Raw genomic sequence first — 26,676 nt, 5'->3', positions numbered from 1 at the left:
TATGTGTCTGATGTCTGAGTGCACCGTGTGCGCCTGACATTTTATTCTGGATCCATGCTGATACAGTGATAGTCGACCAGTTGGTCACTTGATCACACCAAGTTTCCAACCGAGTTAAATTTTTCAAACTTGAGTCAGCCGTGGTTTGATAAAGCTTCCAGTTGTACTTGAACATTCGATTTTTGATTCGCCTTATATTACGACATTTAGTGATAAACGATTCAAAGGAATGTTAGCTCAGAAAGATACTTTTGCGCTTCATCTCCTTTCGCATCTCCTACCTACTCATTCACGTTCCGGCAATATCCACATTTCTACCCCTGTCACATATCTATTTTCTCCATTCCCGTCTTCAAGTGACAGTTTCATTCTGCTGAAACCTTTAAAAAAATTAAATTGAACTATTTGAAGACAGGTTTTGTTCCTATATAAAATAAAGTATATTCTTGATCTCTCACATTCAAACAAGCTGCAGACAATATATCCAGAAAAGCACTGAAATAGAACCCTCAAGGGAAAAGAAAACTGGGCAGACGAAGACAGACATAGAGAAGATGCACAGAAATTGAGATGAACACAGCTGAATGAACATGCTCTCAACTGAAGAGGACAGCCCTGCACCAAGTCTGTGGCCCATTTTTAGCTGCCCCATCATCTGCACCGCGCATTCCAAGTCCTCCATACATGGCCACACCCAGGTTCATCTGTCGCAGTCCCAGCACCAGCAGTCAGCAGGGAACCATCGATGTTAGGTTGCCAGGAGGCAACATCCCAGAGGAGACCCTACACTGCTGCTGAGTAACTTTGGTGGTGATCAGTAGTGCCTGTTCTGATTTAACGTATTTAGGACACCACCTGTTAAGTCCCCTGACAACAACAGTGGCTTAGTTGCAGAGCCAGACTGAGTGAGCATCTCCACCACATCCTGCTAATGACAGTCCCCCTTGAATCTGCTGATACTGAAGACCTTGACAAGACTCACCCCAAGCACAGAAGTGGAGGGGTATCAGAACTAAGGTCACCATGAGAGCACGGCATGAAAGGCTACATAATTTTGGACTTTTTTCTTGTATTGATGATGAAGGAGGAGGAGAATAACAATGCTGCTATGGAAGTCCAATTAGGCTTGGGACTACATGACAAGGCTATACTCAATGCTTCCTGTCACAATGATATCCCAGTGTCAGCCAGGCCGGAGAGATTCTGCCACTTGCAGTGTTGGTCAGGAAATTAGAGCAACACACCTAAAGAGGCATCCATGAAGTGGATGATACTCGACAGTGTGGTCCCAGTCTTCCCATTTAGGCCCATAGCACACTTAACTGTGGGTAGGCTGAAAAAACCTACCTCCGCTGGGATTCCAACCTGCATCCCCCCAGCCATAAGTCCATGATGCTAACCACTTTGCCACAGCTTCTGGTGATCAAGTCACATGTGTCTGGCACACACACATTTTTTGTTTTTGTTTTTTGTTTTTCATAAATCGACTACTGCATGTGTAAACATCCATTCAGAGGATATCCCCACCCCCTCTCTCTCTCTTGATGGATGGATGGATCTATTCAGGGTGACATGGTCATTTTCTTTTGTTGTAATTGGACACTGTCTCCTTTCTGTGAGACCCAAAGAGAGGCTGAGTACTGCCCATGAGTAAAACAGATTTTGTTTTACCCCTTTCCCTTGGGCATTCATGTTCTAACAGCTGAAACAGCATCCTTTCACACTTCATTTATTTTTCACTTTTTAATTTGAAGTAGTAGTAAAGATTCCAGCAACAAAGCTGTTAGCTGGTGAGAATTATTTTGACAGACTGTGCAATAACTTATTTCCTGTCTTTCCACAAGTTTGCTTGAATGAAGAAACATCTTCATATATTCTGAAACCATTCTTATTGTTGAATATTTTGTGTGTATGTGTGTGTGCAGGACTGATAACACTGACATCAGGGTTGTTGTCTTCTGCTGTGCCACTTCAGTGTTCCACTCCTTGCAGTCTGAGAGCCAGCATATGTCCACTTTTAAGTCAGGTCCGGCACAGAAATCAAAAGAAAACACGTTTCAAGGCACCGCCTGAACCCAAACAAATGGAGAGATGGAGCAAAACTGTGAAGCAAAAGTGAGACTTGAGCATTTTTGATCTGATGAAATGGTTCTTGTTTTGTTTTTTAATGTGTGTTTGTGTACTGTTTCAAACATTGGCATATTTACAGATGAAAGCCGTTCTGTGTGTTATCGATACTGATAACAATATTTCCTTTTGTGAGACTTTGTTTTGCCAGATTCATTTGATTGTTTTAACCAGGACAGCAGTTCACTTACCTGTTTTTTGTTTGTTTGTTTATTGTTTTTGTTGTTGTTTTTTAATAGAATAATGATAGGATATGCATACATCAGATTGAATATTCATTATATAAGCCACCAAGCACTTCAAAAATCACATCCTGTGTAAACTTCTTCACCTTGAAGGCTTTAGCCATGCAGCAGTTGTTGTACTGCTGTGAAACATGGACGACGTATCGCCGTCACATTCAACAACTTGAGCAGTTTCACCAGAGATGCTTACGAAAGATCCTCGGCATAAAGTGGCAAGACAGGGTCTCCAACCTCCAGGTCCTAGAGAGGAGCGGCCTGCCCAGCATCGAAAGCCTGCTGATCCAGTGCCAGCTACGCTGGACAGGACACGTTGTCCGCATGACAGACAGCAGGATCCCGAAGATGCTTTTGTATGGCCAGCTGAAGGAAAGCCACCGTGAACTTCGAAGACCCTGCAAGTGCTTCAAGGACACCTTGAAAACAAACCTCAAAGCCTGTGACATAGACATTGCTTCCTGGGAAACTGATGCCCTTGACCGCTCTCGCTCTCTCGGATGCTGTGCTCTAGTGGCATAAAGACGTTTGAAAACAAGAGAACGCTGGCCATTAAGGAGAAGTGTGAGCGAAGGAAGCAGGGCTCAACTTCTGGAGATGTTTTCCCTTGCAACACCTGTGGGAAGTGCTGTGCATCCAGAATCGGCCTCTTCTCCCATATGAGGACACACACTGACAGATAAGCCTGCCTGCCTACTCATCCGTCCGACCGACGGGAGAGACTATAGACAACTATTTTTAATAAGGCATTATTGCTTCCAAACTTGCAAACCCCCAAAAGTGCTTGAAAATATGAAACTTTTCATCAAGAGTTTAATTCTTCCCTTGTCTATGCCCAGTTGAAAGACTGGACATCAAGTTTGATTAAACAGGATTTGGTTTCTGAGCATTGTTTGGGCAAAATATTCTTAAAGATGCCTGAGCATGCTGGGGGAGCTGGTAGAATGAGTTAAGTATTTCATCTTAAAGATGTAACACTTCCTAACTTATGCCAGTTTATACATGCATTTATGAAAGGGAGCTTGTAGAAGAGTCCATGTCCCATCATTTAAAGCCCATAGTCAACCTCCATGTGTCATTCTTATGATCATCAGCCGCCTTAATGTAGGGCTACCATAAATCTCAGATTTAATTACACATACTTAACCGTGACCCACTAGTGCAGACTCCGGCAGGGGTCTGACATTCCTGTCCTGTGCAAACTACTATCCGCCTATGCAGAGAAAACGAAAGTAACTACGGCCGATAACGCCTTAATGTAGGTCTACCATAAATCTCAGATTTTGAAGGCCCTTATCCCAAGTTCTTACTCGAACCTTGTTACCATTTTTTTTTCCACATATGGCAAGTTCTTCTGAAAGTCTTCACAGAATTGCTACAGAGTCACTGAAGTGAAGAAAAGTCTTGGGGAAAATGAGATGATCAATTCCAAGCCTGGAAAAATCTTGGAAAAATCTGTTTTGCCCTTCAGGAAAAGTCTTGGAATGTTCACAAACCATTGACCAATACTATTTAACAATGGAACCGTACAAAGAGATGGCAGGGACACACTGAGGGAGCAACAAAAGAAAGGAAAATCAAAGACAATCGCACGTACCACCAAACAAAACCTTAATGCCAAACACCACCACTTGGGAACTTATGGGGGGAAAAAATCTTGCATGAACACAAACCCTGATATCAGGATTTTTCACTCTTTGTTGCATCATTTCATACTCAATTATACTGTAGCTTACTTTGACAAGGAAAAGGAGTTTTGATCGATCCCCATTTCTTTTATCTAAGCTATGTTTTTTGTTTGTTTGTTTGTTTTTATAAGGAATTCTTTTAGTTTTATAATGAAGTAAAAAAAATTTAAAACAGATTTGACACTGTGAGCAAGGTGTCCAAGTACTCGGAAGCATTCCTGTCACGAGTACCAGTTGACGATGTGTGGATACGAACACACTACCTACGGCCCAGGTTCTCCCTGGAGGAGTGTCTGGACAGACACAAGGAGTTTGCTGAACCCTGCATGCTGGACAACCTGGAGGGCTTTGTCTATGCCGATATGCAGCTAGACATGAAGACCAAAAAAAAGGTATCTTTAGTATAAATTGGTCGCTTTAGGTTCTCTGATTCTGAATACATTATCAAAGAAATTTCACAACCAGGCATAGAAACCAAGTCCTGTAAGAGGACTTTTAAGAAGCCATCCAAATCAAGATGAAAAGGCCCAGCCTTAACCGAGACACTGGCTCAACTCCCTATGATTTTTGACAGTCTATTGAAATACCTTGTTTTGCCACCTAGTGGCAGGTTGACATTGATATAGCCATGAATTCAGTCCACTCACAGCCTGACCAGCCCCAAACTTTCCTGTTTTCCATGTGCTGACGAAAATGGTGTGAAACCATTGAAATATACAAGTAAATTCAGCTTTTGATTCTAAGTTGTGAAATTTCTTCTGTATCATCATCAGATGTATCTTTCATCAATCATATAAGTAAGTTCAGATTTTGATTCCGAGTTGTGAAATTTCTTCTGTATCTTCATATGTATCTTTCATGATCTTGCCTGTCCCGACCCCCTCACAGTCACAGTCTGCTCTGGAGTTGCTCCATGGCTGTTTCTCCAATGCAAAAGAACATTACCGGTACCTAAAATCATATTGCTTCTCGCCCAGCCAACTGCAAGGGTGGCATTTCAGGGCTGTCTCTTAACTGCAAAGAGGGCATTGCAGGGCTGTCTCTCAGCTGCAGAGAAGGTATTTCAGGGCTGTCTCTCAACTGCAATGAGGGCATTTCAGGACTGTCTCTCATCTGCAAAGAAGGCATTTCAGGGCTGTCTCTCATCTGCAAAGAAGGCATTTCAGGGCTGTCTCTCAACTGCAAAGAGGGTATTTCAAGGCTGTCTCTCAGCTGCAAAGAGGGCATTTCAGGGCTGTCTCTCAACTGCAAAGAAGGCATTTCAGGGCTGTCTCTCAACAACAGAAGAAAAAAAAAACAGTTAAGAGGTTGGACCAGCTGTTGGACCAGTGTAGGAATAGTAACCTCTGCATGTATGATCACAGAATTTTTTCTTTTTCATGTTGGTTGGTTGTTGTTTTTTTCTCCAGCTGGCTTGTCCAGAGTTTAGCTTGTTGTAGGTCAGATGGGAAATACACATTGGAGTTATTCCAAAATCAATGGATGCGAGGCTGAGAACATTGCTCAAACTTTAGACTTTTGATCAGCAGTGCTGGTCAGGCTTTCTGACCAACACTGCAGGTATGTTCTCTCAGGACTGGTTGATGCTGGAAATACATGATGAAAAGGAGACAAGAGAGAACAGTCCTGTTACCCAGTCCAAATCCATGCTAAAGAACTCACTGAAAGGATGTATCTGAAGAGTTTTCAGAGTGTGTGTCATTGCTGTGTGAGAGCTTGAATAGCCAGCTCCTATTTGTTTCAGTTAAATTGGCAGACTGGGACAGTGTATGTGCATTATCTCATTTTTGATTTGACGTTGAAGATCTGTCCAAGTGTGTGTTAACTTCATAAGAGCTGAGTACATGTTCTGAAGCACAGCTGGGGTACCATTCAGATACTGACCCAAAGCAGACATGTGTGGTGGTTCTTCTTCACTGCCCTACATGCCAGAAGGCATAATGTCTAGTAAGTAAGTGCATGTTTGTGAGGTTTTGTGTGCCTTTTTTGACTTAATCATTTTCAGCCACTTTGACTGTGTGCAGACCAAGTTCTTGCCCAATGTGAAGGGAACTCTTCTGCTACCATACCAGTTTGAACAGAATGTTGAACGGAAAATAGCCATCATCTGCAAGGTCCTTTGTTGCACCATCCTTATAAATATATGTGTTACATGTTTTATTTGCTTTCATGTTATTGTTTTTTGTTTCTTTTCTTTTTCAACACTCTTTATGTGTTATTATTAAATGCAAAAATGGAAGGAGGGAAATAGAAAATGTGCATGAAAGAAAGGTAATTGAAGAGAGAGTGAAAAGAGTTTATGTACTGAACATGAATTTCATGCTGTATAGTGGAACGGTGGCCTGGTGGTAAAGCACCAGATTAGGAAGCGCAGATTCGAGTCCCATGCAGACCAACATTTATACTCTCCCCTCCACTAGACCTTGAGTGGTGATCTGGATGCTAGTCTTTGGATGAGACAATAAACCATGGCTTTGGTTTGAACAGTCATACATGGTTGTGCCTTTGAAGCATTCTAGATTTTTTATGAGTTAACAGTTTCATTCAGAACTAGTGATCAGTAGGATGTAGATCTAATAGTAGCTCCTTGTTTGATCTCATCACTGCTTTGTGTGTGTGTGTGCGTGTGTTTGTGTGTGTGTGATTTTTTTTGGTGTGTGTGAACTTACCAGCTTGAGATTTTATTGATCATTTGAAATTGATAGCAGGTATTTATTTCAGAAAGAAGAGGACATGGAAAAGGCCAAGAATTTGGGAGCATCTTTTGTAGGAGGTGTAGACCTTGTCAAACAGGTAAGACTGGTCGTAGTTTTCTTTTGCTCTGGATAGTAGGATGGCTAATGGTAGGTTTCATGCGTTAAGTGGATATCTGATTTAGCTCTGTGTGTGTGTGCGTGCGTGTGTGTGTGTGTGTGTGTGTGTGTGTTTGTGTGTGTGTGTGTGAAATAAATGTGAATATGTTCATGAATGAATGAGCATACATTTTATGTGGGTTAAAAACTTCCACATAAAAATTGCATTCCCACGAATATAGAGATATATATCATTTCTGGCATATGTTTGAGATTGCAACTGGCAACATGAGGCATATGCAACATTGGCTGAGTGTGTAAGTGGCTCAACTGGTATTTCAAAGTTCTGAAGTACAATGGTATGCAGTATGTATGTATTGAGATATTGTTAATTTGCACATAAGAATCATTCCTTTTTTTGTTTTTGTTGATAAAATGCCTTCAAAATGTATTGGTATATTATTTATTATCAGTTGCCACAGCTTTTTATATTAATCACATGTCACTTATTCAGGTTCTCTATATTCCACTTCCACACCAACACTTTGTCAGTTCAGATCTAAATTTTGGCTGTCCTCACAGCATGCACAAGAAGTGTGAAGAATCGAGGTGTTATGTTCTTCGAGTTATTCAATGTTTATGTTTATATGCAGTATTCAAAATTATAGCAAAAAATGGGCCTGCAACAGAGTCACACACACACACACAAGGCACACCCCCTAGTTGTTTTCGTTATAATTGTTAGAAATACCCTTGCCAGTCAGTTTTCAGTGTTGCTCATATTTCTTAACCAATACTGAAGTTTTCTGTCTCTCAGCCTGGTTGATGCCAGGATGTTATGAGAGTTGAGCCTTGTCATGTAGTCCCCAACCTAAATGGATCCCCATAGCAGCATCTTCATCACCCCCATCATCATTCATCATCATCAGGATCTTGGAAGTCCATTGTGTCTGACGACTGCCAATGCATGTCTAACTCTCGTTTATGAGAGATGAGAGAATGCTCATAGAAACGTGTGTTGGGAGCGTTTAACATGTGAAGGCCAATGCAATGGGACAGTTCCACTCTCTCGGCAGAAGAATTTAGGTTACAGTGGTTAAAAAGGGATCCGTCAGAACCAGAGACTAGTAAATGACCATGAGTTGTGTAGTGTCTTGCCATGCCCTGAGCACACCACAACCAACACGGTGCTGTCCCTGCCTTAATGACCATTGGACCTTTATTGGTACTTAAAGGTTAAAAGGTCCTATAGCCTTTTAGAGCATTCATATCCAGTGTCTAGGACTCAGTATGGGAAGGTGGAGCCTAAACCTCTCCTTCCACCCTTTTAACCTTCATCAGCTGAAATCAGGTATACCCATTCACACCTCAGTGGAGTGAGGAAAATCACAGTAAAGTACATTTCCCAAAGATGCAACACCTTGCAGATATTGGGCCTGGAACCTTGATAACTGGTGGACACTCGATCAGAATTCCAACGCCTGACTGATTCTGCCATGGCTTCTCCTTGTATTGGTATTTTGTCAAGATACAGGAAACAAACTGTCCCAAAGTTCTGGGGCGCAAAGTTTTGAACAGGTGTGTATGGGTTTGCTTGGTCGTGTGCAGATCCAGGAGGGTCTGGTGGACAAGGATGACATTGACGCCGTGCTGTGCACGCCCGAAGTCATCACAGAGCTCATCCCCATCAGGTCACTGCTCAAAGACAAGTTTCCTAACAAGGGGAAAGGTGGGTACTGGACTGCTGACACTGAGGGGTGTTTTCAGTGGGAATATAAATCTCTGTCTGTGTGTGCGTGCGTGCGTTTCCTGCACTTTGTGTGCCTTCTGCAAACAAGACAACTTTATCATACTATGAAACAGGACAAATTTGACTTCATACATGAAATAAAAATGAATGAATGTGTGTGTGTGTGTGTGTGCGCGCGCACGTGTGCTGCGCATTCTGTGACCTCAGAAAACAAGACCGGACCGCTCCATTATACTTTGAAACTTGTGTCAAATTTGTCAACATGAGTGGGATTAAAATGAGTGAATAAACGTGTGTGTGTGTGTGTATCAGGCAGTGTTGGGTCAGATATTGAGGAGATGTGGACGCTGTACTCCAAGGGAGTGACCTACAACTCTCAGAAAGAAACGGACGCTGTAGGTCGACTTCAGGTACCTCTTGGCCAGGTGAGAACATCACTGAAGCTGTGGTCTGATGCTGTTTTTTCTCCTTTTTTGGTGGGGAGGGGTTTGAAACAGGGTAGGATGGCTTGTGTTGTTGTTTTCTTCTCCTAAACCTGACTTATCCCTTTTTGTGATACCCCACCCCTTCTTTACTCCACCCAGGTGAGAACATCAACTGAAACTGTGGTCTTATGCTCTTTTTTTTTTTTTTTTTTTTTAAATTTAGTTGGGAGGGGTGTGGAATAGGGGAGGATGGCTTGTGTTGTTGTTTTCTTCTCCTAAACCTTAACTCACTCAGTACGGCCAGTCCTCTCTTCTCCTCTACACAGACCCTTCAGATGTCCAGTGGGTGTCAGAATGACCCAACCTTTAGCTTCCGTCGTCAGAATTGTGGTATTCTTTGTCAGCATTCACCTCTTCAGTATAAGAGCCTTCCGCTTGCAATATTTTGATGATGGTAATTGGCGTGAAACGCTGTTAACGTCGTCTCTTTCGCTGTTCGTATGGAGAGAGTTAAAGCATATCTGTTTTTGTAATACCCAACCCCCCAGTTGTGAATGGATATCTGACTTCAGTTGGGGAAGGTTAAAACAGCAGGAGAGAATTGGGCCGTACCTTCTTATACCTAGCCCTGATGCAGTGGATATGAAGTCATTGCCCAGGTGGGTTCTTTTAACCCCCACTAAAAAAAAAAAAACAAAGACTTATTGCAAGTGATCAGTTTCTTTTCTTGTATTTGGTAAAAGTTCAGAAACATTCCTTTTTTTCTGTGATTAGACAATAGGGGACAGTTAAGAATATGATGTTCCAAGGAAAGAAAAAAGTCATTAGAAATACTGACAGTATCCAATCAGTTTCAAATTGAAGAGCTAGATCATTGCAAGAGTTCAGATAGTATATGTTTTGTAACAATGTTTCATCCTTTTTTTTCTCTCTTGTTTTGCCTTTCTATATTCTTGTAAATCAGTGTACTGATAATAAGCAACAACTTTTTATTTTCCAAATGTAATGCTGGTGAGAAGTGGGTGGGAGAAAGAAGAATTGAAAAGATCAGATCAAGATTAGAAAAATCCTGTACTGTGTTTAAGGCCTTATATTTCTTTCCAGCTGAAAATGCCGACTGACGAACTGATGGCAAACTTTACTGCCTATGTAGAAGACATCTGTAAAGGCAGAGCCAAGAACTTAGGTGAGTATTTCTTCTCTGTTCATGGGCTGCAAGTCCTAATTGAGTTCTTATGTGTATGACTGTTTTACCCTGCCATGTAGGTAGCCTACTATTTTTACCGGGGTGTGCATGCTGGGTTTTGTTTTTTGTTTCCGTGACCCATCAAACACCGACATGGATAACAGGATCTTTAATGTGCATATTTGATCTGCATGCATATGGACACAAAAGGGGTTCAGGCACTAGCAGGTCTGCCTATATGCTGACCTTAAGAGTGGAAAAATCTCCACCCTTCACCCGCCAGGTGCGCTAAAACCGGGGATCGAAGTCAGGAAACTTGCGTGAGAATCCAGCCTTATAAACATCTGGTCACTGCATCGGTTCTCTCATACATTGTCCACCCCTCTTGTAAAGAAAAAATAAAAGAAGATAAAAAGACATGTTTATGTTCCTTGCCTTTGTCTTGCCTCTGTAGGGACCAGGCAGTAGTGAGTTTGATTATGGTAATATGTGAATTTTCAGTGTGTTCTAGTTCTTTTTTGTTGTTGTTGTTTTTGTTTTCAGTTGGCTTATTTTGCTTTCGTCTCTCTTTAGGGTGAGGGCTGGATGTAATATAAATAAAGCATATGCCTTGTTTATCTTTTACCTTCATTAATAAAGACTGTATTTTGTACCTGTATTTGTATTACTCTTTTTTGTTATAACAGATTTCTTTGTGTGAAATACACGCTACTCTCCCCAGGGACATTGCCACCCATTTAAAAAAAAAAATTTCTGCATGCAATTTTATTTGTTTTCCTATCAAAGTGGATTTTTCTACAATTTTGCCAGGGAGAACCCTTTTGTTGCTGTGGGTTCTTTTACATGTGCTGAATGCATGCTGCACTAAATACATGCTGCACAAGGGACATTGGTTTGTCATCTCATCCGAATGACTAGCATCCAGACCACCACTCAAGGTCTAGTGGTGGGTGAGAAATTACTGGCAACTGCCAGTGTGATTTGAACCAGTACGCTCAGATTCTCTTGTTCCTAGGCAGATGCATTACCTGTAGGCCAACACATCACTTTGTTTTGTCTGTATGGTGACAGTGTCCATGGTGGTTTTTTTTTTCTTTAAGTGTTTTACTTTATTCGATTTCATTTTGTACTTCATGTTTGAGAGAAACAAGTCAGGCATGGGGCGACATGGCAGAATCGGTCAGTTGGACTTCTGATCCAGTGGTCACTAGTGATAAGGGTTCAAGGCTCTGTTTCAGCATGTTGTGTCCTTGGAGGGAAGGTGCTTTATTCTGATTGTTGTCACTCCACCTAGTTGTAAATGGGTACCCAACTTCAGTTCATTATAGTTAAAATGGCTGAGGGAAAGGATTGGGCCTCGCCTTCTTTGACTATGCCGAGCCCAAGACATTGGATATGAATTCGCTGACCTGATGGCCATTTAAAGCTATCTGACCTTTAACCTTTAAACCTTTAGTCAAGAATCAGAGTTCACCCCCACCTCCTTCCCCACCAGCCCTTATATCATGCTGCATCATTGTGTTGAACAGGGCCATTGATCACACAGATACTTGTGATCGCTCCGCCATCCACCGAGCGTTTCCTGCTACAGATAGAGGACTACGTACCTGGCTACGAAAAGAGGACGGACACCAGACAAGAGGACTCCGACAGTGAGGATGAAGAAGCAGCTGCATAGATGTCTAGTAACAGGAGCACGAGCAACAGAAGTGTCTGAATCTGCTGTCAAGACTGGTCAGACCAGTCATTTGGTGTGAGAATGTCGATGTGTGTGTGTGTGCGTGTTAGTTACCCATAGAAACTTGTTGTGCTTGAGAAATAGTATGGTGAAACATTCTTTGGCAAAATTGTGGGAGTACTATTTGTATTTTTCAGATGCAGAAGCCACAAGATTTTGCCACTGTTAATAACTGTTTCGTGGGGAAGGGGTATTATTGTTTTTGGTTTATTTCAGAGCAATCAGCACACCATAGAATGTGCAGGGGTGTTTCATAATGTGTTAAAATAGTTAAATGAAAACTGTATCAGTAGAATCAAAATACATTGTCACCAAATCCAAACTTTGCATTTGTAATATCTGATTAAATAAGGCAAATATAAGTAAAGAACTTCTTTGACTGTGTGTGTGCTGTATTCTATGCAGTGCAGTTCAACATGGTGTTTTGTACTGACTTGATAATGGCTATCATTCATGCTTTATCAGTGACTTTTCATAAATTGGGCAGATTCTCTTATGTTTTTTTTGTTTTTTTTATCTCACCGTGTCTGTTGTATCAATTGGCCAGAGTGTGGGAGAAAACAAATAACTGTTAACTGATTTCTGTTTTATTGATTTAAAGAAAAGAAGAAGTTACTGTAATGTTGTCCAGTGTTCAGTTTGTGTATGAGTGGGGTATGTAAAGAATCGGAGGGGAAAAGTGTGTGAGCATGCATGTGTCTCTCTGTGTTTGTGCATGCACGTGTGTGTGTGTGCTTGCGCATGTGTGTGTGGGGTGTGAGAGAGAGAGAGAGAGAGAAAAAAGACAAAGAAAATAAAAGCACACAACATTCATGAGCAACAGCAGAAGTACACATACGCGCAAACACACATGCACACACACACAGAGGCACACAAATTCAAACACACATGCAGGCACGCATAATTATACATACAAACACAGAGGCTCGCAAAAGCACACAAATGCACACACACATGCACAATCTCTTCCAATAAATCTCGCTATATTCATCTCTAGTATGTGTGAACAGATCAGCATCATCCATATGACATACATGTTAATAACAACAACCTGTGTGTCAGAAAAAAGAAAACACCAAAACAAGTACACCATAAAGCATTGGGAGAGCGCGCAGATTTCAAACCTGCTGATCCAGTATAAACTATTCCTTACATCCACTACTGATATCACATCATGGTTGATCATTATACTGACCACCTTGTTTGAAAAGCAAACAAAAAACAGTCCTGATGGAGAAAAACCAAAAAAAGATTACATAATCAGAGATGAACCATGACCTGTTTACTTGATTTACCACGCATAATTCTACAGTCAATACAAGCTTATAATGGTGAAACAGAAGCATTACAGTCTAGCAGCCAGTGCTCAGATTCTCTAAAACACAACAAAACATTGTTAACAGGTTTATGAGCAGTTTTACTTGTGCAGTTGGTCTGATGTGCCTGTGGTCGTATGAACCCTAGGATTATTGCATTTACAATTCAGAGTGTCTAACAACATAAGAGGGAGAAGAAAAAAAACAGCCATTAAGAAAATTAATTTAAAAAACATAACAAAAACAAAACAGTTTTCACACAATCAAGATACGGATTACCCAAAAAAGTTAATAATTCAAAGAATTTCATCAAAAATTTGTAATATTATCATCCTGATTTGGGGCCAGAAAAAACATTTTTTCCCTTACAAAAAAAAAGGAAGAAAAAAAAAATCACCCAAAGGGGAACTTCAAACTTCACACAAAAAAACGGAAGAGGGGGGGGGGGGGAATATTTTAAAAATCTGCTACCCAGCTCTTGATAACACTCACTTCCTTTTCAAACAAACAAAAACAATATAAAGCAGAAACTTGTGGAAAAAATTCCAGGGGCTAAATGGCTTAAAGAAAAAAAAAGTGCTCTTAACACTAATGTATATATCCATGAGAATACACCATTCATACATGTCTGAGTCAAAATAACTCTTGAGGTGGCAATGAGCAGAAGGACAAAAACAAAACAAGAAAAAAAAAAACCCAACAGATTTCATCAGCTCCATCCTGGCGTCTTAGCCAAGCAAACAACAGTGGGGAGGGAGGGAGGGGGTGGCATGAAGAAGATGAAGTCCAGTCTGTCTAGCAACAGCCACACCTGAGGTGGAGGAGGGGTGAGCAAGTCTACGTGAAAGTGAGTCCAGCTTCACGGTAGACGACGAAGATCTTCTGGATGGCAGCGATGTAGGCAGCAGTGCGCAGGTCCAGCCCCAGGTTGTACTGCATGGCCGTCTTCATGATGTTCTGGGGAAAGACACACAACCAACCAACGTTTTCTTCTACCCCCTGTTTGTTTACAAAAGACGCACAACCATCCAACCCACCTTTTTTTTTTTCTTTTTATCTCCAGTTTGTTTACAAAGAGACATAACCATCCAACTTTTTTTTCATCTTCAGTTTGTTTACAGGGGCACACAACCAACTAACTGGGTTGGGTTTTTTTTATCTTCAGTTGTTAATTATAAAGACACTCAACCAACCTTTTTTTTCTATTTTCTTTTTTTTAATCTCCAGTTTGTTTACAAAGACACAAACAACCTGTTTTTGTTTTTTTAATCTCCAGTTTATAAAGGCATACAACCAAGCGTTTTCTTCACTTTTTTTTTTTTTTTTTTTTTTTTACAGGCACACACAAACATCTGTTCTTATCCCCAGTTCATTCACAAAGACACACAACCATCTGCTTTTATCCATGTTTGTTCACAAAGACACACAACCATCTGCTTTTATCCATGTTTGTTTACAAAGACACACAGCCATTGTTCTTATCCCCAGTTTGTTCACAAAGACACACAACCATTGTTCTTATCACCAGTTTGTTCACAGACACACAGCCATTGTTCTTATCCCCAGTTTGTTCACAAAGACACACAACCATTGTTCTTATCCCCAGTTTGTTCACAAAGACACACAACCATCTGCTCTTGTCACCAGTTTGTTCACAAAGACACACAACCATCTGTTCTTATCACCAGTTTGTTCACAAAGACACACAACCATCTGTTCTTATCACCAGTTTGTTCACAAAGACACACAACCATCTGTTCTTATCCCCAGTTTGTTCACAAAGACACACAACCATTGTTCTTATCCCCAGTTTGTTCACAAAGACACACAACCATTGTTCTTATCCATGTTTGTTCACAAAGACACACAGCCATTGTTCTTATCCCCAGTTTGTTCACAAAGACACACAACCATCTGTTCTTATCACCAGTTTGTTCACAAAGACACACAACCATCTGTTCTTATCACCAGTTTGTTCACAAAGACACACAACCATCTGTTCTTATCACCAGTTTGTTCACAAAGACGCACAACCATCTGTTCTTATCTCCAGTTGTTTGCAAAGACGCACAACCAACTTCTTATCTCAGTCTCTTTACGCTGAAGAAACACAGACACACAACCACTTGTTTTTGTCTCTCTTTAACACAAACCTGTTTCACACTTATCCTGTTCTGCCTTTTTCAACATTAAGTTGTTCCTATACACCTCCAAACCCAACTTATAAATACATGACTTGAGTTGACTGAAGATGAGCTGGAGACAACAATTAACTGCTACGAACTGTGAATTGCACGCAAGCAAGTCGGAAAATAAGTTCTTTCCTCAATAACATTTACCATTCATAATGGGCGCAGTGGATCCATTTTTGTCTTTTAAAATTATTTTTTTAATATATAATATATAACTTTTCAAGACAAAATTCTTGAATAAAAATATGCACAACTTACTTATCTCTTCTTCACAAACACACACTGAAGCACATCTGTCTTGTATGACGCCATGAGTGTGTGTGTTGGGAGTGTGTGCATAACCCACCATCCACACCCCTCCCCACCCAAATGATGTGGGTTTTACCGACTCACAATGCACAGACAGGGGAGCACTGCTAAACCAACTGTACAGCGAATATCAGTCTGAAAGACACAACTTTCGAATCGACAGGGTGATCTGCTTCTTCAGAAAGAATGGGTCTGAGAGACCCACTATTCAGGAATGAATAGGTAAATAATGAAGTATATAGTGAGGGTTACAATGACCACCTTCCTCCTCTCAGTTTCTTACCATTTGGCTAACTAGATTTCTTCACATTACAACTATATATAGAGAGAGAGACTGATAGATAATTTTTTCTAAAGTAAAATACCAGTTGCTATGTTAAGAAATGTGAGGCATTCTCTGATCACTTAACAACTTTTTTTCCCTAACACCACAAATTTCTTTTCCTTTTTTTTCTCCTTCATCGGTATTGTCTTCTAAGCTCATGCTGTGAAAAATGCTAGAAAATCCATGCTTGTTCGTCATGAATTATACCCACCGATAAGGCGCGTTCATGAGCAAGGTCAAGGGGAAAACAGGATTTGTTTCCCCTAACATTATGTTTTTATCTAACACATTTTCCGTGACCCACTGACTTGATTCCGGTCATGTCCAGACGCAAACTAGAACCCAGCTCATGCACAGAAACTGAAAGTAGCTGCTGCTAATGACCAATTTATTTGACAGAAAATAAAAGAGAAAAAAAACAACACCACTCACCCTGGCAGACCTCTCCATAGTGTACTCCAGTCCAGAGTGCACAATGTCCTTCTCTGAGGCACCCTACAAGCACACGAACATTGCTGCTATCAATCATAGGCCTCTTTCAATAAAACACCCAAAAATTAAATAAATAATGTACATAAAAAAGTATTTCTTTGGAAACAAAGGAACAGACCCAAACCAAAACAAACACACACACACTGTACACTACTATTCAGCTGTGCACAGAGCAATAAAGAGATGCTTTTTAATAAAGGAAATTTCTGCTCCAATAAAACATGGATTTTTATTACTTCACTCATCACTTTCTCTTTCAAAGCCCAAAATTCTCAGGGTAAACATACACAAAAAACCCTACCCCCTGCCCCCCCACACCCCCCAAAATGTTTTTTCTAAGAATACAGTAACCCCAGCTAAAGAAGTTAGGAAAGCTGATGGGTCAAGTCACAAATCATGTGAGATAATACATGCTTTCAAGGTGGTTGAAAACAGTGTCCACTATACTTACAGCAATCCTGTTTTCAAATTCATCACTGGGCATGATGGGGATGGTACCGCCATTCCTGCCGAATTTACGTTCCAGGGAGCTCTGCACACTCTCTGAAAAACAAAACAGAGCATGTGTGAAGCAACCACCACAAACACAATCAGTCTTTTTAGCACTCTTGCCTGTCTCTGAACCATTGTCTCCTTTTCATACAGCCTAGGCATTTTTTTGTTGGGTTTTTTGTTGTTGTTGGGTTTTTTTGTTTGTTTTTTGTTTGTTTATATCTTGAAAACAAAGAGGAAAAGTAAATGGAATCTAATGAAATCAAGATGCATATATTCAGAAAAGAGCAGCAGAATACTGTGAATACCTGGCTGAACTACTGAGTTAAGGAAAGGTTAAAGGTCCCATAGCCGTTTACCACCACCAGGGCAGTGAATTCATATCCACTGTGCATAGGGAGACAAGGCCCAATCCTCTCCCTCTGCTGTTGTAACCTTTCCCAAACCAAAGTCAGGTCCATTCACAAATGGGTGGTGTGAGGACAACAGGAGTAAAGTGCCTTTATAAGGACACTACACCATTCCAAAACGAGGCCTCAAACCCTTATCACTGGTGAACACTAGATAGGAAATCCTTCGCAAAAACCCAGTCTGCCATGGTGCCTCTGAACTGTCAGTGAGCAGCAGAAACAGAAAGAAGTCAGCACTCACGCAAGAGGTGGTAGTTGGAGTCTTTCTCGTACTTGAAGGTCAGACGCCCATAGCTGACATGGTTCAGGTTCTTCAGCCACTCGAAGTATGAGACTGTCACACCTCCAGCGTTGATGAACAGATCCTTTGGAAACAATCCACATTGTTGTAAGAACAAACAGAAAAAGTGGTTGTTGTTTTTTTTTTTTTTTTGTTGTTCTTTTTGGTGTATGGGTGTGCAAGTGTTTTGTTGTTTTTGTGTGTGTGTGTCTTTTCTCAGACATTAAACCAAAAAAATGACAAGAATGGTCAACATCAGAGGCATGTCCAAGGTCTATGTGATTGTGCTTGTGCCTAATGTTCTTTTCTAGGTTTTTTTTGTTGTTGTTGTTGTTTTTGTTGGGTTTTTTTTTCAGGTTGTGAGTGTGAGATATCAACAATTTTTCAGCCCTGATTTGGCCCAGTGTGGATAACTGGCCTGCAAGCAACAAAGATCAAGATCAACATGAAACATGTACAGCTTCCACAGTACATTCTATTAATCCAAACTGCAAAATTGCCTATTCAAAAGAAACAAGAATAAAACTAATAATAATTTTTTTAAGTATTAAAAAAGAAAAAGACCGGAATAAATGAAAAAAAAAAAACAAACCAAAAGGGAAGTAAAATCATATAACCAAATTATAAAATGCAATTTCAACAGTTGCCCCCAAACAGAAAGTGGGCAGGAGGAGAAATAAAGAGAAAGGTTTGTCACATGCAATTATGTACCACACAAATCAAAGGTAAAAAAAAAACACACGGCGCAAAACTCACTGGGATAATCAGAACGTTTTTCTTCAGAAGGATCTGGTCAGCTCCCATCGTCGTTGGTCCGTTGGCACCCTCCGCGATAATCTGAACAAAAACAGATGTAAAAAAAACATCATATTGCACCATTCCATGTAAAACATGCTCAACTGCGTTATACACTGTAAAAACCAATGTGAGTAAAACATGCAGGTAAACACTAAAATGGCAATTTACATGCACAGACAACCAACCAGACATTCCAACAGTAATTTATTTCGGTATCAATGTTCAATTTTCAACATTTTTTGTTTTCATAATTGTTTATTTGTATTTTCAGATACACCAAGCTCCTTGTTGAATGGTACTAGTCAAAGGCTTTATCAAAATTCAAAAAAATTTTTCCAGAACCTGAAGGGCAAAACATGTTCTTCCAAGGCTTTTCCAGCCCTGGAAATGGTTCTCTTATTTTTCCAAGACTTTTCAAGACTTTCATGAGCATGTATGATAGTGAGTCATGTCTAACTATGACCATCAAAGCAACAGGAGGCAACTGCTGTCCCAACTATCTGGGCTAGGATTTAATTTTAGTGGAGAGGGTCTTGCCCAAGTTACATCCCCACTCTCTCGGCCAAGAGGGCTTTAGAACAGTCAGCGATGGGATGGTTCCCAAAGGCCATCTAGCCCCCAAGGCTGCAGCCAGTGTAATCTTGCCTCCTAGTATTGGAGTCATAGTCCTTCACAAAAGACTAAGCTATAAATATCCCACTGCAGTGGAGAAACAAATGATCACACACCACTAATTTAATGTTGGCCCAACTGTAAGCTCATTGTATTGTATTGTATTGTATTGTATTGTATTGTATTGTACTGTACTGTATTGTATTGTATTACTCCTTTTGTCACAACAGATTTCTCTGTTTGAAATTTGGTCTGCTCTCCCCAGGGAGAGCGCATCGCTACACCGAAAGCACCACCCTTTTTTTTTCCCTACCTGCAGTTTTATTTGTTTTCCTACTGAAGTGGATTTTTCTAAAGAATTTTGCCAGAGACAACCCTTTTGTTGCCGTAGGTTCTTTTACATGTGCTAAGTGCATGCTGCACACTGAACCTAGGTTTATCATCTCATCCAAATGACAAGTCAGGTCAAGTGGAGGGAGAGAAAATACTGGCGACTGTGGGATTCAAACCAGTGTGCTCAGATTCTCTCGCTTCCTAGGCGGACACGTTACCACTAGGCCTTCACTCCACAACTTAAGTTTTCTTCTTCTTCGTTCATGGGCTGCAACTCCCACGTTCACTCATACGTACACGGGTGGGCTTTTACGCGCATGACCGTTTTTACCCTGCCATGTATGCAGCCATACTCCGTTTTCTGGGGCTCAAGTCTCAATCTGTCGGGATTTGAGGAGAGAAGAAAAAGCCGACACACCCACCCTGGCCTGCACTCTGTCAGCGTTCTGACTGGTGATCTGTTTCTCCCCAGCAGCAGGCACCAGAATGTCGCACTTCTCAAACAGCAGGTTGTCATCGTATGGCTGAGCGCCTGGGAATCCAACGATGGTGCCGTTGTCCTGTTGACAAAACATAACATCCGAGGTTAACTGCAGGTTTTGGGTTTGTTTGGGTTTTTTCTTCTCTCTCTTCTTATCTTTTTGTATAAACATTAGAAAGTGGTTCTTTATGGCTTTAGAAAATCAGAAATGATTATACAAATGTATAAACATACATTATATTTTTGTATTGGTATCAAGAAGTTACAGATAATCGCCATTGTACCTTTAGTTATAGAAAACATGAGGTGATCCTACAACTGTAAAAACACACATCATTCTCAGGTGAGTTGGTCTATTGTAGTTCTGAATTCCCTGTTGGCCCACGAAGAGTGACTGTGACTGTGTGCCTTGAGTGAAGAATTGAAATGTCAGTTTCTATCTAATTGCTAAATGACTATTCTTTGTGTTGTTTAGATTTGTTGGAAACACCCTTACAAAATTGCTACCTTACTATATTGTACTTGGTAAATGTGTCATAAGCTGTCATTATGCTAAAGTGATGTGACGTGAGGTGAGAAGAATGGACTGTTAAGGTAGTGATGACGTTCAAATGAGAATATCACCTTTGATGCAAAGGCAAGAAGAAAAAAAACCAAAAAAAAACAACAACAGGTTAACTGCATGCTGGACTTTGAAATATTTTCATTTTGAGTAACAATGTTGAAAGACTGCGACTTGTAGATCAACTATCTTATTATCCTACATTCACAGCTGAAACATGTCAAAGTTGTAGATTAATGACAGATTAAAAACACAAACATGTCTTAACACCCTTACAGCACCCCAACATGTATGTGACAAAGATTACCTTCATAGTCCAGCACCCCAAAATGTATGTGACAAAAATTACCTTCATAGTCCTGTGATCTATAAGTTTAAAAAACATGTTCTTAATCTGTGACTAAGATATGTGCATGCTCTTTCCTTCTCAACTATTGAAAATGTAAATCTTACAAACATCAGTACATATCTTATCACAATGCATAAATTGAACACACAAAAATATGTACCAGAAATTTAAAAAAAGAAAAAATGTTCCAATAGTTTCGTAATTGGAAAAAAAGTAGATTAGCATTTCATTGATAAATAAAACAACATAAAATAAAATGGAAATAAAACAGAACAAAATAAAATGAAATAAGATAAAATAAAGATAAAATAAAACAAAAGAAAATAAGATTAAACAAAATAGAATAAATCAATACAAAACAAAATAATACAAAACAAAATCAAAAATAAAACAGAAAGGCTCCTACAATTTTGTAGTCCTCCAGCTCTCGGGGGTGGATGCCGTCATGGTTGTAGATGCTGCCATCTTTCTCCATGACACCAATGCATCTGGCCCCAGCACGGTGCAGGTAACGCATGGAGTGCAGGCCCACGTTACCAAAACCCTGCACACCCATGTACACCCTTATGTTACATACATGTACACATCACACACAGACACAGACACTCAAACAATCACACACACACATAAAAAAAAAAGTTCCAACATACCATCCCTTTTTCCATCCACAGTTTTCTCGCCTTCTATCTACACACCAATATTTACCCAAATATTTCAAATACACAAGCTACATGCGCGCGTGCACACACACACACACACGAAATAAAATAGCTCCAACATAACCTCCTATTTTCCATCCATAGTTTTCTAGCCTTCTATCTCCACATCGATGTTTACCCAAATATTTCATAAATACAAGTCCACATGCGCACACATGCACACACACAAAACAAAATAGCTCCAGCATACCCTCCCTTTTTCCATTCAAAGTTTTCTAGCCTTCTATCTACATACCAATCTACACCCAAATATCACATGTAGACAAGTCCACACACACACACACACACACACACACAAAACGGCTCCTCCACACCCTCCCTTCTTCTATCTTCAGATATTTGTAAGTTTTACCTTTAATCCCTCTGTTTCAAAGTTAAGCACACTTGTGAAAGTGAAGTGTGAAAGTGCTTTATTTGTTTCTGCACAATATCTGGCATATAATAACATTGTCTTAGTTAAAAATTCTTCATCATTACACACACACATGCACACAAAGACGGACAAGCATATACAAGCACATGCACAAGAACCCCATACGCACAGGCATACACACACAAATGCTTGTACATGCACGCACACACAACACATAAACAATTTTATCCTATATTATTTGAACAAACACTTAAAAATGATATTTTTGCAGACTGAAATGAGAAGAAAAGATAATGTAGAAACAGAAAAGACAAAAAAAAAGAAAAAAAAGATCCAGTACCTGAGGATTGTATATCCAGTGCTCTAACCACTCAGCAATCACACCTTTTGCCCCTTAACTGAGGGTGACGACAATGTCGCTACTTCCAATTTTCCCCACCATAAACACAGCTGTTTACTTCCCTGACCGGCAGAATGATGACAAATTTTATGACCTGTGTACCGACTGATCTGTCCCTGTCAATGCACGGGCCATTAAACCACCTGGTCTACTACCTGGTCTACAACCTGGGTCATTGTCCCACACCCGTTTCATGTGTGGTAGTTGTCACCTTCACCAAGCTGAGAATGACAGCAATGCCAGCATATTCAAGGTGGGGACTGTCACTGGGACATGGTGTCAGTCTCCACTCTGGAGTAGATGCTCATTAAGTCTGGCTACATGAATAAGCGATTATTGTTGTCAGTAAGGGGCTTACTAGGTCGTGTCCTGTGTATGTCAAGTCAGAACAGGCACTTCTGAACACCAACGGAAGTGACTCAGCAGCAGTGCAGGTCTCCTCTCTTGAGTGGCCTCCTGGTGACCTAACACTGATAGATCCCTGTGGACTGCCAGCACTGGGACTCTGACAGATGAACCCCGGTGTGATGGAGGGGGGTGGGATGTGGGTGGAGGGTTTAAAAAAAAAACGCTGCGTAAGGAGAAATGCCTCTGAAAAGGTGCAGACAATGAGGCAGCTTCTTCTTCTTCGTTCATGGGCTGCAACTCCCACGTTCACTCGTATGTACACGAGTGGGCTTTTACGTGTATGACCGTTTTAACCCCACCATGTAGGCAGCCATACTCTGTTTTCAGGGGTGATGAGGCAGCAAAAAACAAAAACAACAACAACAAAAAAAAACAGAACTGGCTGGAGCTGTGCCCTGTTAGTGGTCTCACCTGGACGATGAAGGTCTTGTCCCCGAAGCCTGGCGTCAGACCCACCATGCTCATGTAGCTGGCCTCGTTGATGAAGTTCTGCACGCCATGGTACACTCCCTGCACGCCAACATGACACGAGTCTTCATGACAACCATGTCACGGATGACACACATGACAAACATGTCACTGATGACAAACATGTCACTGATGACAAACATGTCACTGATGGCAAATATGTTGGTGATGGCAAACATGTTACTGATGACAAACATGTCACTGATGGCAAATATGTCGGTGATGGCAAACATGTTACTGATGACAAATAGCAAACATGTTACTGATGACAAATATGTCACTGATGACAAACATGTCATTGGTGACAAATGTGTCACTGACAACAAACATGTCACTGATGACAAACATGTCACTGATGGCAAATATGTCGGTGATGGCAAACATGTTACTGATGACAAATATGTCACTGATGACAAACATGTCATTGATGACAAATATGTCACTGCTGGCAAACATGTCACTGGTGACAAATATGTCACTGATGAGCAATATAATTATTATGTGTCAGTGATGACATACATGCCACTGATGACCAACATAATTATTACCTGTCAGTGATGACATACATCCCACTGATGACCAACATGCCACTGACAACAAACGTGTCACTGACGACCATCACCCCATGTGTCACTGAAGACAAATGTGTCACTGAAGACCAACATACCATCTGTCACTGACGACAAACGTGTCCCTAACTACTAACATACCATGTGTCATGATGAGAAACACATCACTGACAACCGACATGCCATGTGTCATGTCACTGACAACAATAACTGATGACCAACATTTAACTGATGATCAACACAGCATGTGTCACTGACAGCAAACATGTCACTGATGACCAACACACCACGTGAACAGATGATAAACATGTCACTCATGACGAGCATGCCATGTGTCACTGATGACAACGTCACTGGAGACCAACATACCATTTGTCAGGGACAATCAACACACACACTAGTGTATGTATATGTGTGCATGTCTCTCTCTTTGTGATTAAGTGGGTGTCTGTGCATAGTGCAAAAGTGTGGCAAGGATTGTTTTACAGCCCCATAAAGAAAATCTACTTCAAACACACACACACAGACACAGACACACACACACATGCACGCATGAACAAACACTCGCACTCACTTGCACACATGGCACATCTGCTGCCCAAAGAGTTTCTCTGACCCCAAAAGTAATGAATTGAAAGAGTGATGTAAGCACAATGAAAACAGTCAAATGTAAAAGAAGCATAATCTGTTATCTTTCTTTCCAGACACAGTGTATGTATATCCCTGTATGTGCGTTTGTGTGTGTGTGTGTGCGTGTGTGTGTATGCAAGTGTGTATGCATGTGTGTCTGCATATGTGTGAGAGTGTGTTTGTGTGTGTATGCGCACATACAAGTATGTGTGCCTACATGTGTGTGTCCTAACTGCTAAAGATTTTGTCTTTTTGCTTGTTTGGGTGGGTGGGTTTTTTGTTTTTTTGTTTTTTTAAAGAAATACAATGAATCTAGCAAAGTGTCAAGACTGCACCCAGTTCATTCTCAATAACTCCCAATCCCCTCTTGTCAGTGAATGGAAACGCACGCAGTTACTTCCTTCTTGCTTCACAACTCGACTGCTTTCCCAGAAAATACCTCTTAATAGAGGATCTGTTTTTGGAAAAACCCATCCTCAAACACAATAACTAAAACCACAGAGGATCATTTTCTCATTGCAGGAAGTTCAGAATACTGACAGCAAATCACACTGTGTGCATGGGAAACAGCAAAGTCTTACTCTGTATGTCATTGTAACTTACTGAGTACTGTTCCCACAACAGAGAACTTCACAATGCAGATTTGAAACACACACACACACACACACACACACACATCTAACATTAGATAACAAAGAAATCTAAAGGCACATGTTGGCCTTTCCCAAAAAATGTCTACACGAACCAAAGCCAAAGGCTAAGGGCCCCACTAAATTAACAAACAACCTTAGCTCCATTAAATTAACAAACAACCTTAGCTCCACTAAATTAACAAACAACCTTAGCTCCATTAAATTAACAAACAACCATAACTCCATCAAATTTACAAACAAACAAAGGAATAAAAAGAGAAGCACACACACACACACAAACACACACACAACTTACTATATCCAAACAATAAAACAAAGATTAAAAACAAACAGAAACCCAAACCAACCTTAAATAAACAAAAACACCAACAAAGAAGTCATATAAAGCAAAACAACATCAAATAGAAAAACAAAAAATAATAATAAAGCAAAATTTGTTTTAAACCCCCCACACCCACCTAAAAAAAAAAAAAGAAACTGGAGACACAGCATATGTCCCCATATATTTCTTTTCCTCCTCTTTTCTCAGAAAAAAAACCCCATTGTTTCCCAGTACAGTAAACAACTGCCCCCAGCAAAACAACAGACAGTTTGACAGTGTCTGTTCCCAAGATCAGAAAACCCTGTTCACCCACTGTACCAGAGAACCCTGTTCACCCACTGTACCAGAGAACCCTGTTCACCCACCCTGCCAGTGGCGGACGTCCGGCCGTGGATGCCTCCCTGTGGGATTGGTTTGCCCGTCACGCAGGCCCGCGCGTTGATGTCAAAGTGACCTGCACAGTCCAGCTCTTTCATGACCTATTATTCTTAAAATGTTCTGCTGTCCTTGTGTGCACGACTTGCCCACTGCAAATCAGCTCTTATGCTAGTTTGTTTTGTTTTGTTTTTTTGTTGCTGGTTTGTTTGTTGTTTGTTTTTTGTTTTTTTTTTTTTTTGTTGTTTTTCAATAAACGCTTACAGCTTGTCCACTGTAAAACAGCTCATAATTATGCTAGTTGGTTTGGTTTTGTTTTGTTGTTGTTGTTGTTGTTGTTTGTGTTTTTTAAAATAAATACATGCTTTTATTTTTATCATTATTTTCTATAACTCATATGATACATGCTTTATTTTTATCATTATTTTCCATAACTCATATGAACCTTGGCATGTACAGTCCAGTTCTGACAATGACCTTTGTTCTAATGCTCTGCTGGTAATGTGTATGACTTATGAAAGTTTTCTTTCTTAATAATTTGTTTCATTTCTCATTTCTATGCATCTAGGCTTGTTACTGTACACTTTGCTGCTGTGTTGTTGTGACAGAAACAAATTTGAAACAAAGATGATGAAAAGAAAAAAGAGAACTTCATCATCATAAAAAATGAAAATTCTCTCTCTCTCTCTGACAACCCCCTTTACCTTCTCCACCCAATTCTCTGTATACATATACTGCATCTATTTTGGCAAACATAAATAGTATCAATTAAAATTCATAAGCATACATGTAACACAGTTGCTTGCACTGTCATCTGTCCTGTGCCTTCATGTCATCCTCACAGGAAGAGAACCATAAATATC

At 40.4% G+C, this 26,676-nt stretch overlaps 2 protein-coding genes across 2 annotated transcripts in view; one reads left to right on the top strand and one right to left on the bottom strand.

The window, feature by feature from the left end:
• Positions 1-12,566, top strand: part of LOC143293131 (large ribosomal subunit protein uL1m-like) — a 12,805-nt gene extending 239 nt beyond the window's left edge. Inside the window, exons 2-9 of the mRNA XM_076604050.1 lie at positions 1,926-2,115; positions 4,230-4,446; positions 6,079-6,168; positions 6,776-6,847; positions 8,455-8,575; positions 8,909-9,021; positions 10,126-10,207; positions 11,737-12,566. Of these exons, the coding sequence (XP_076460165.1) occupies positions 1,926-2,115; positions 4,230-4,446; positions 6,079-6,168; positions 6,776-6,847; positions 8,455-8,575; positions 8,909-9,021; positions 10,126-10,207; positions 11,737-11,885 (1,034 nt within the window). The 3' untranslated portion in view covers positions 11,886-12,566. The remainder of the gene's footprint in view (positions 1-1,925; positions 2,116-4,229; positions 4,447-6,078; positions 6,169-6,775; positions 6,848-8,454; positions 8,576-8,908; positions 9,022-10,125; positions 10,208-11,736) is intronic.
• Positions 12,567-12,911: 345 nt separating this feature from the next.
• The window catches only part of LOC143285759 (glutamate dehydrogenase, mitochondrial-like), a 34,570-nt gene continuing 20,805 nt past the window's right edge, over positions 12,912-26,676 (bottom strand). Inside the window, exons 4-12 of the mRNA XM_076593180.1 lie at positions 25,804-25,892; positions 23,208-23,306; positions 21,303-21,440; positions 19,927-20,064; positions 18,518-18,598; positions 17,723-17,846; positions 17,031-17,122; positions 16,520-16,582; positions 12,912-14,218 (exon numbers count right to left, since the gene is read on the bottom strand). Coding sequence (XP_076449295.1) covers positions 14,099-14,218; positions 16,520-16,582; positions 17,031-17,122; positions 17,723-17,846; positions 18,518-18,598; positions 19,927-20,064; positions 21,303-21,440; positions 23,208-23,306; positions 25,804-25,892 — 944 coding nt within the window. The 3' untranslated portion in view covers positions 12,912-14,098. The remainder of the gene's footprint in view (positions 14,219-16,519; positions 16,583-17,030; positions 17,123-17,722; positions 17,847-18,517; positions 18,599-19,926; positions 20,065-21,302; positions 21,441-23,207; positions 23,307-25,803; positions 25,893-26,676) is intronic.

Source organism: Babylonia areolata, chromosome 1 (assembly GCF_041734735.1).
Source record: "Babylonia areolata isolate BAREFJ2019XMU chromosome 1, ASM4173473v1, whole genome shotgun sequence".
Lineage (NCBI taxonomy): Eukaryota > Metazoa > Mollusca > Gastropoda > Neogastropoda > Buccinidae > Babylonia > Babylonia areolata.
The sequence above is the reverse complement of the archived record's forward strand: the minus strand, read 5'-3'. Positions and strand labels throughout refer to the sequence as shown.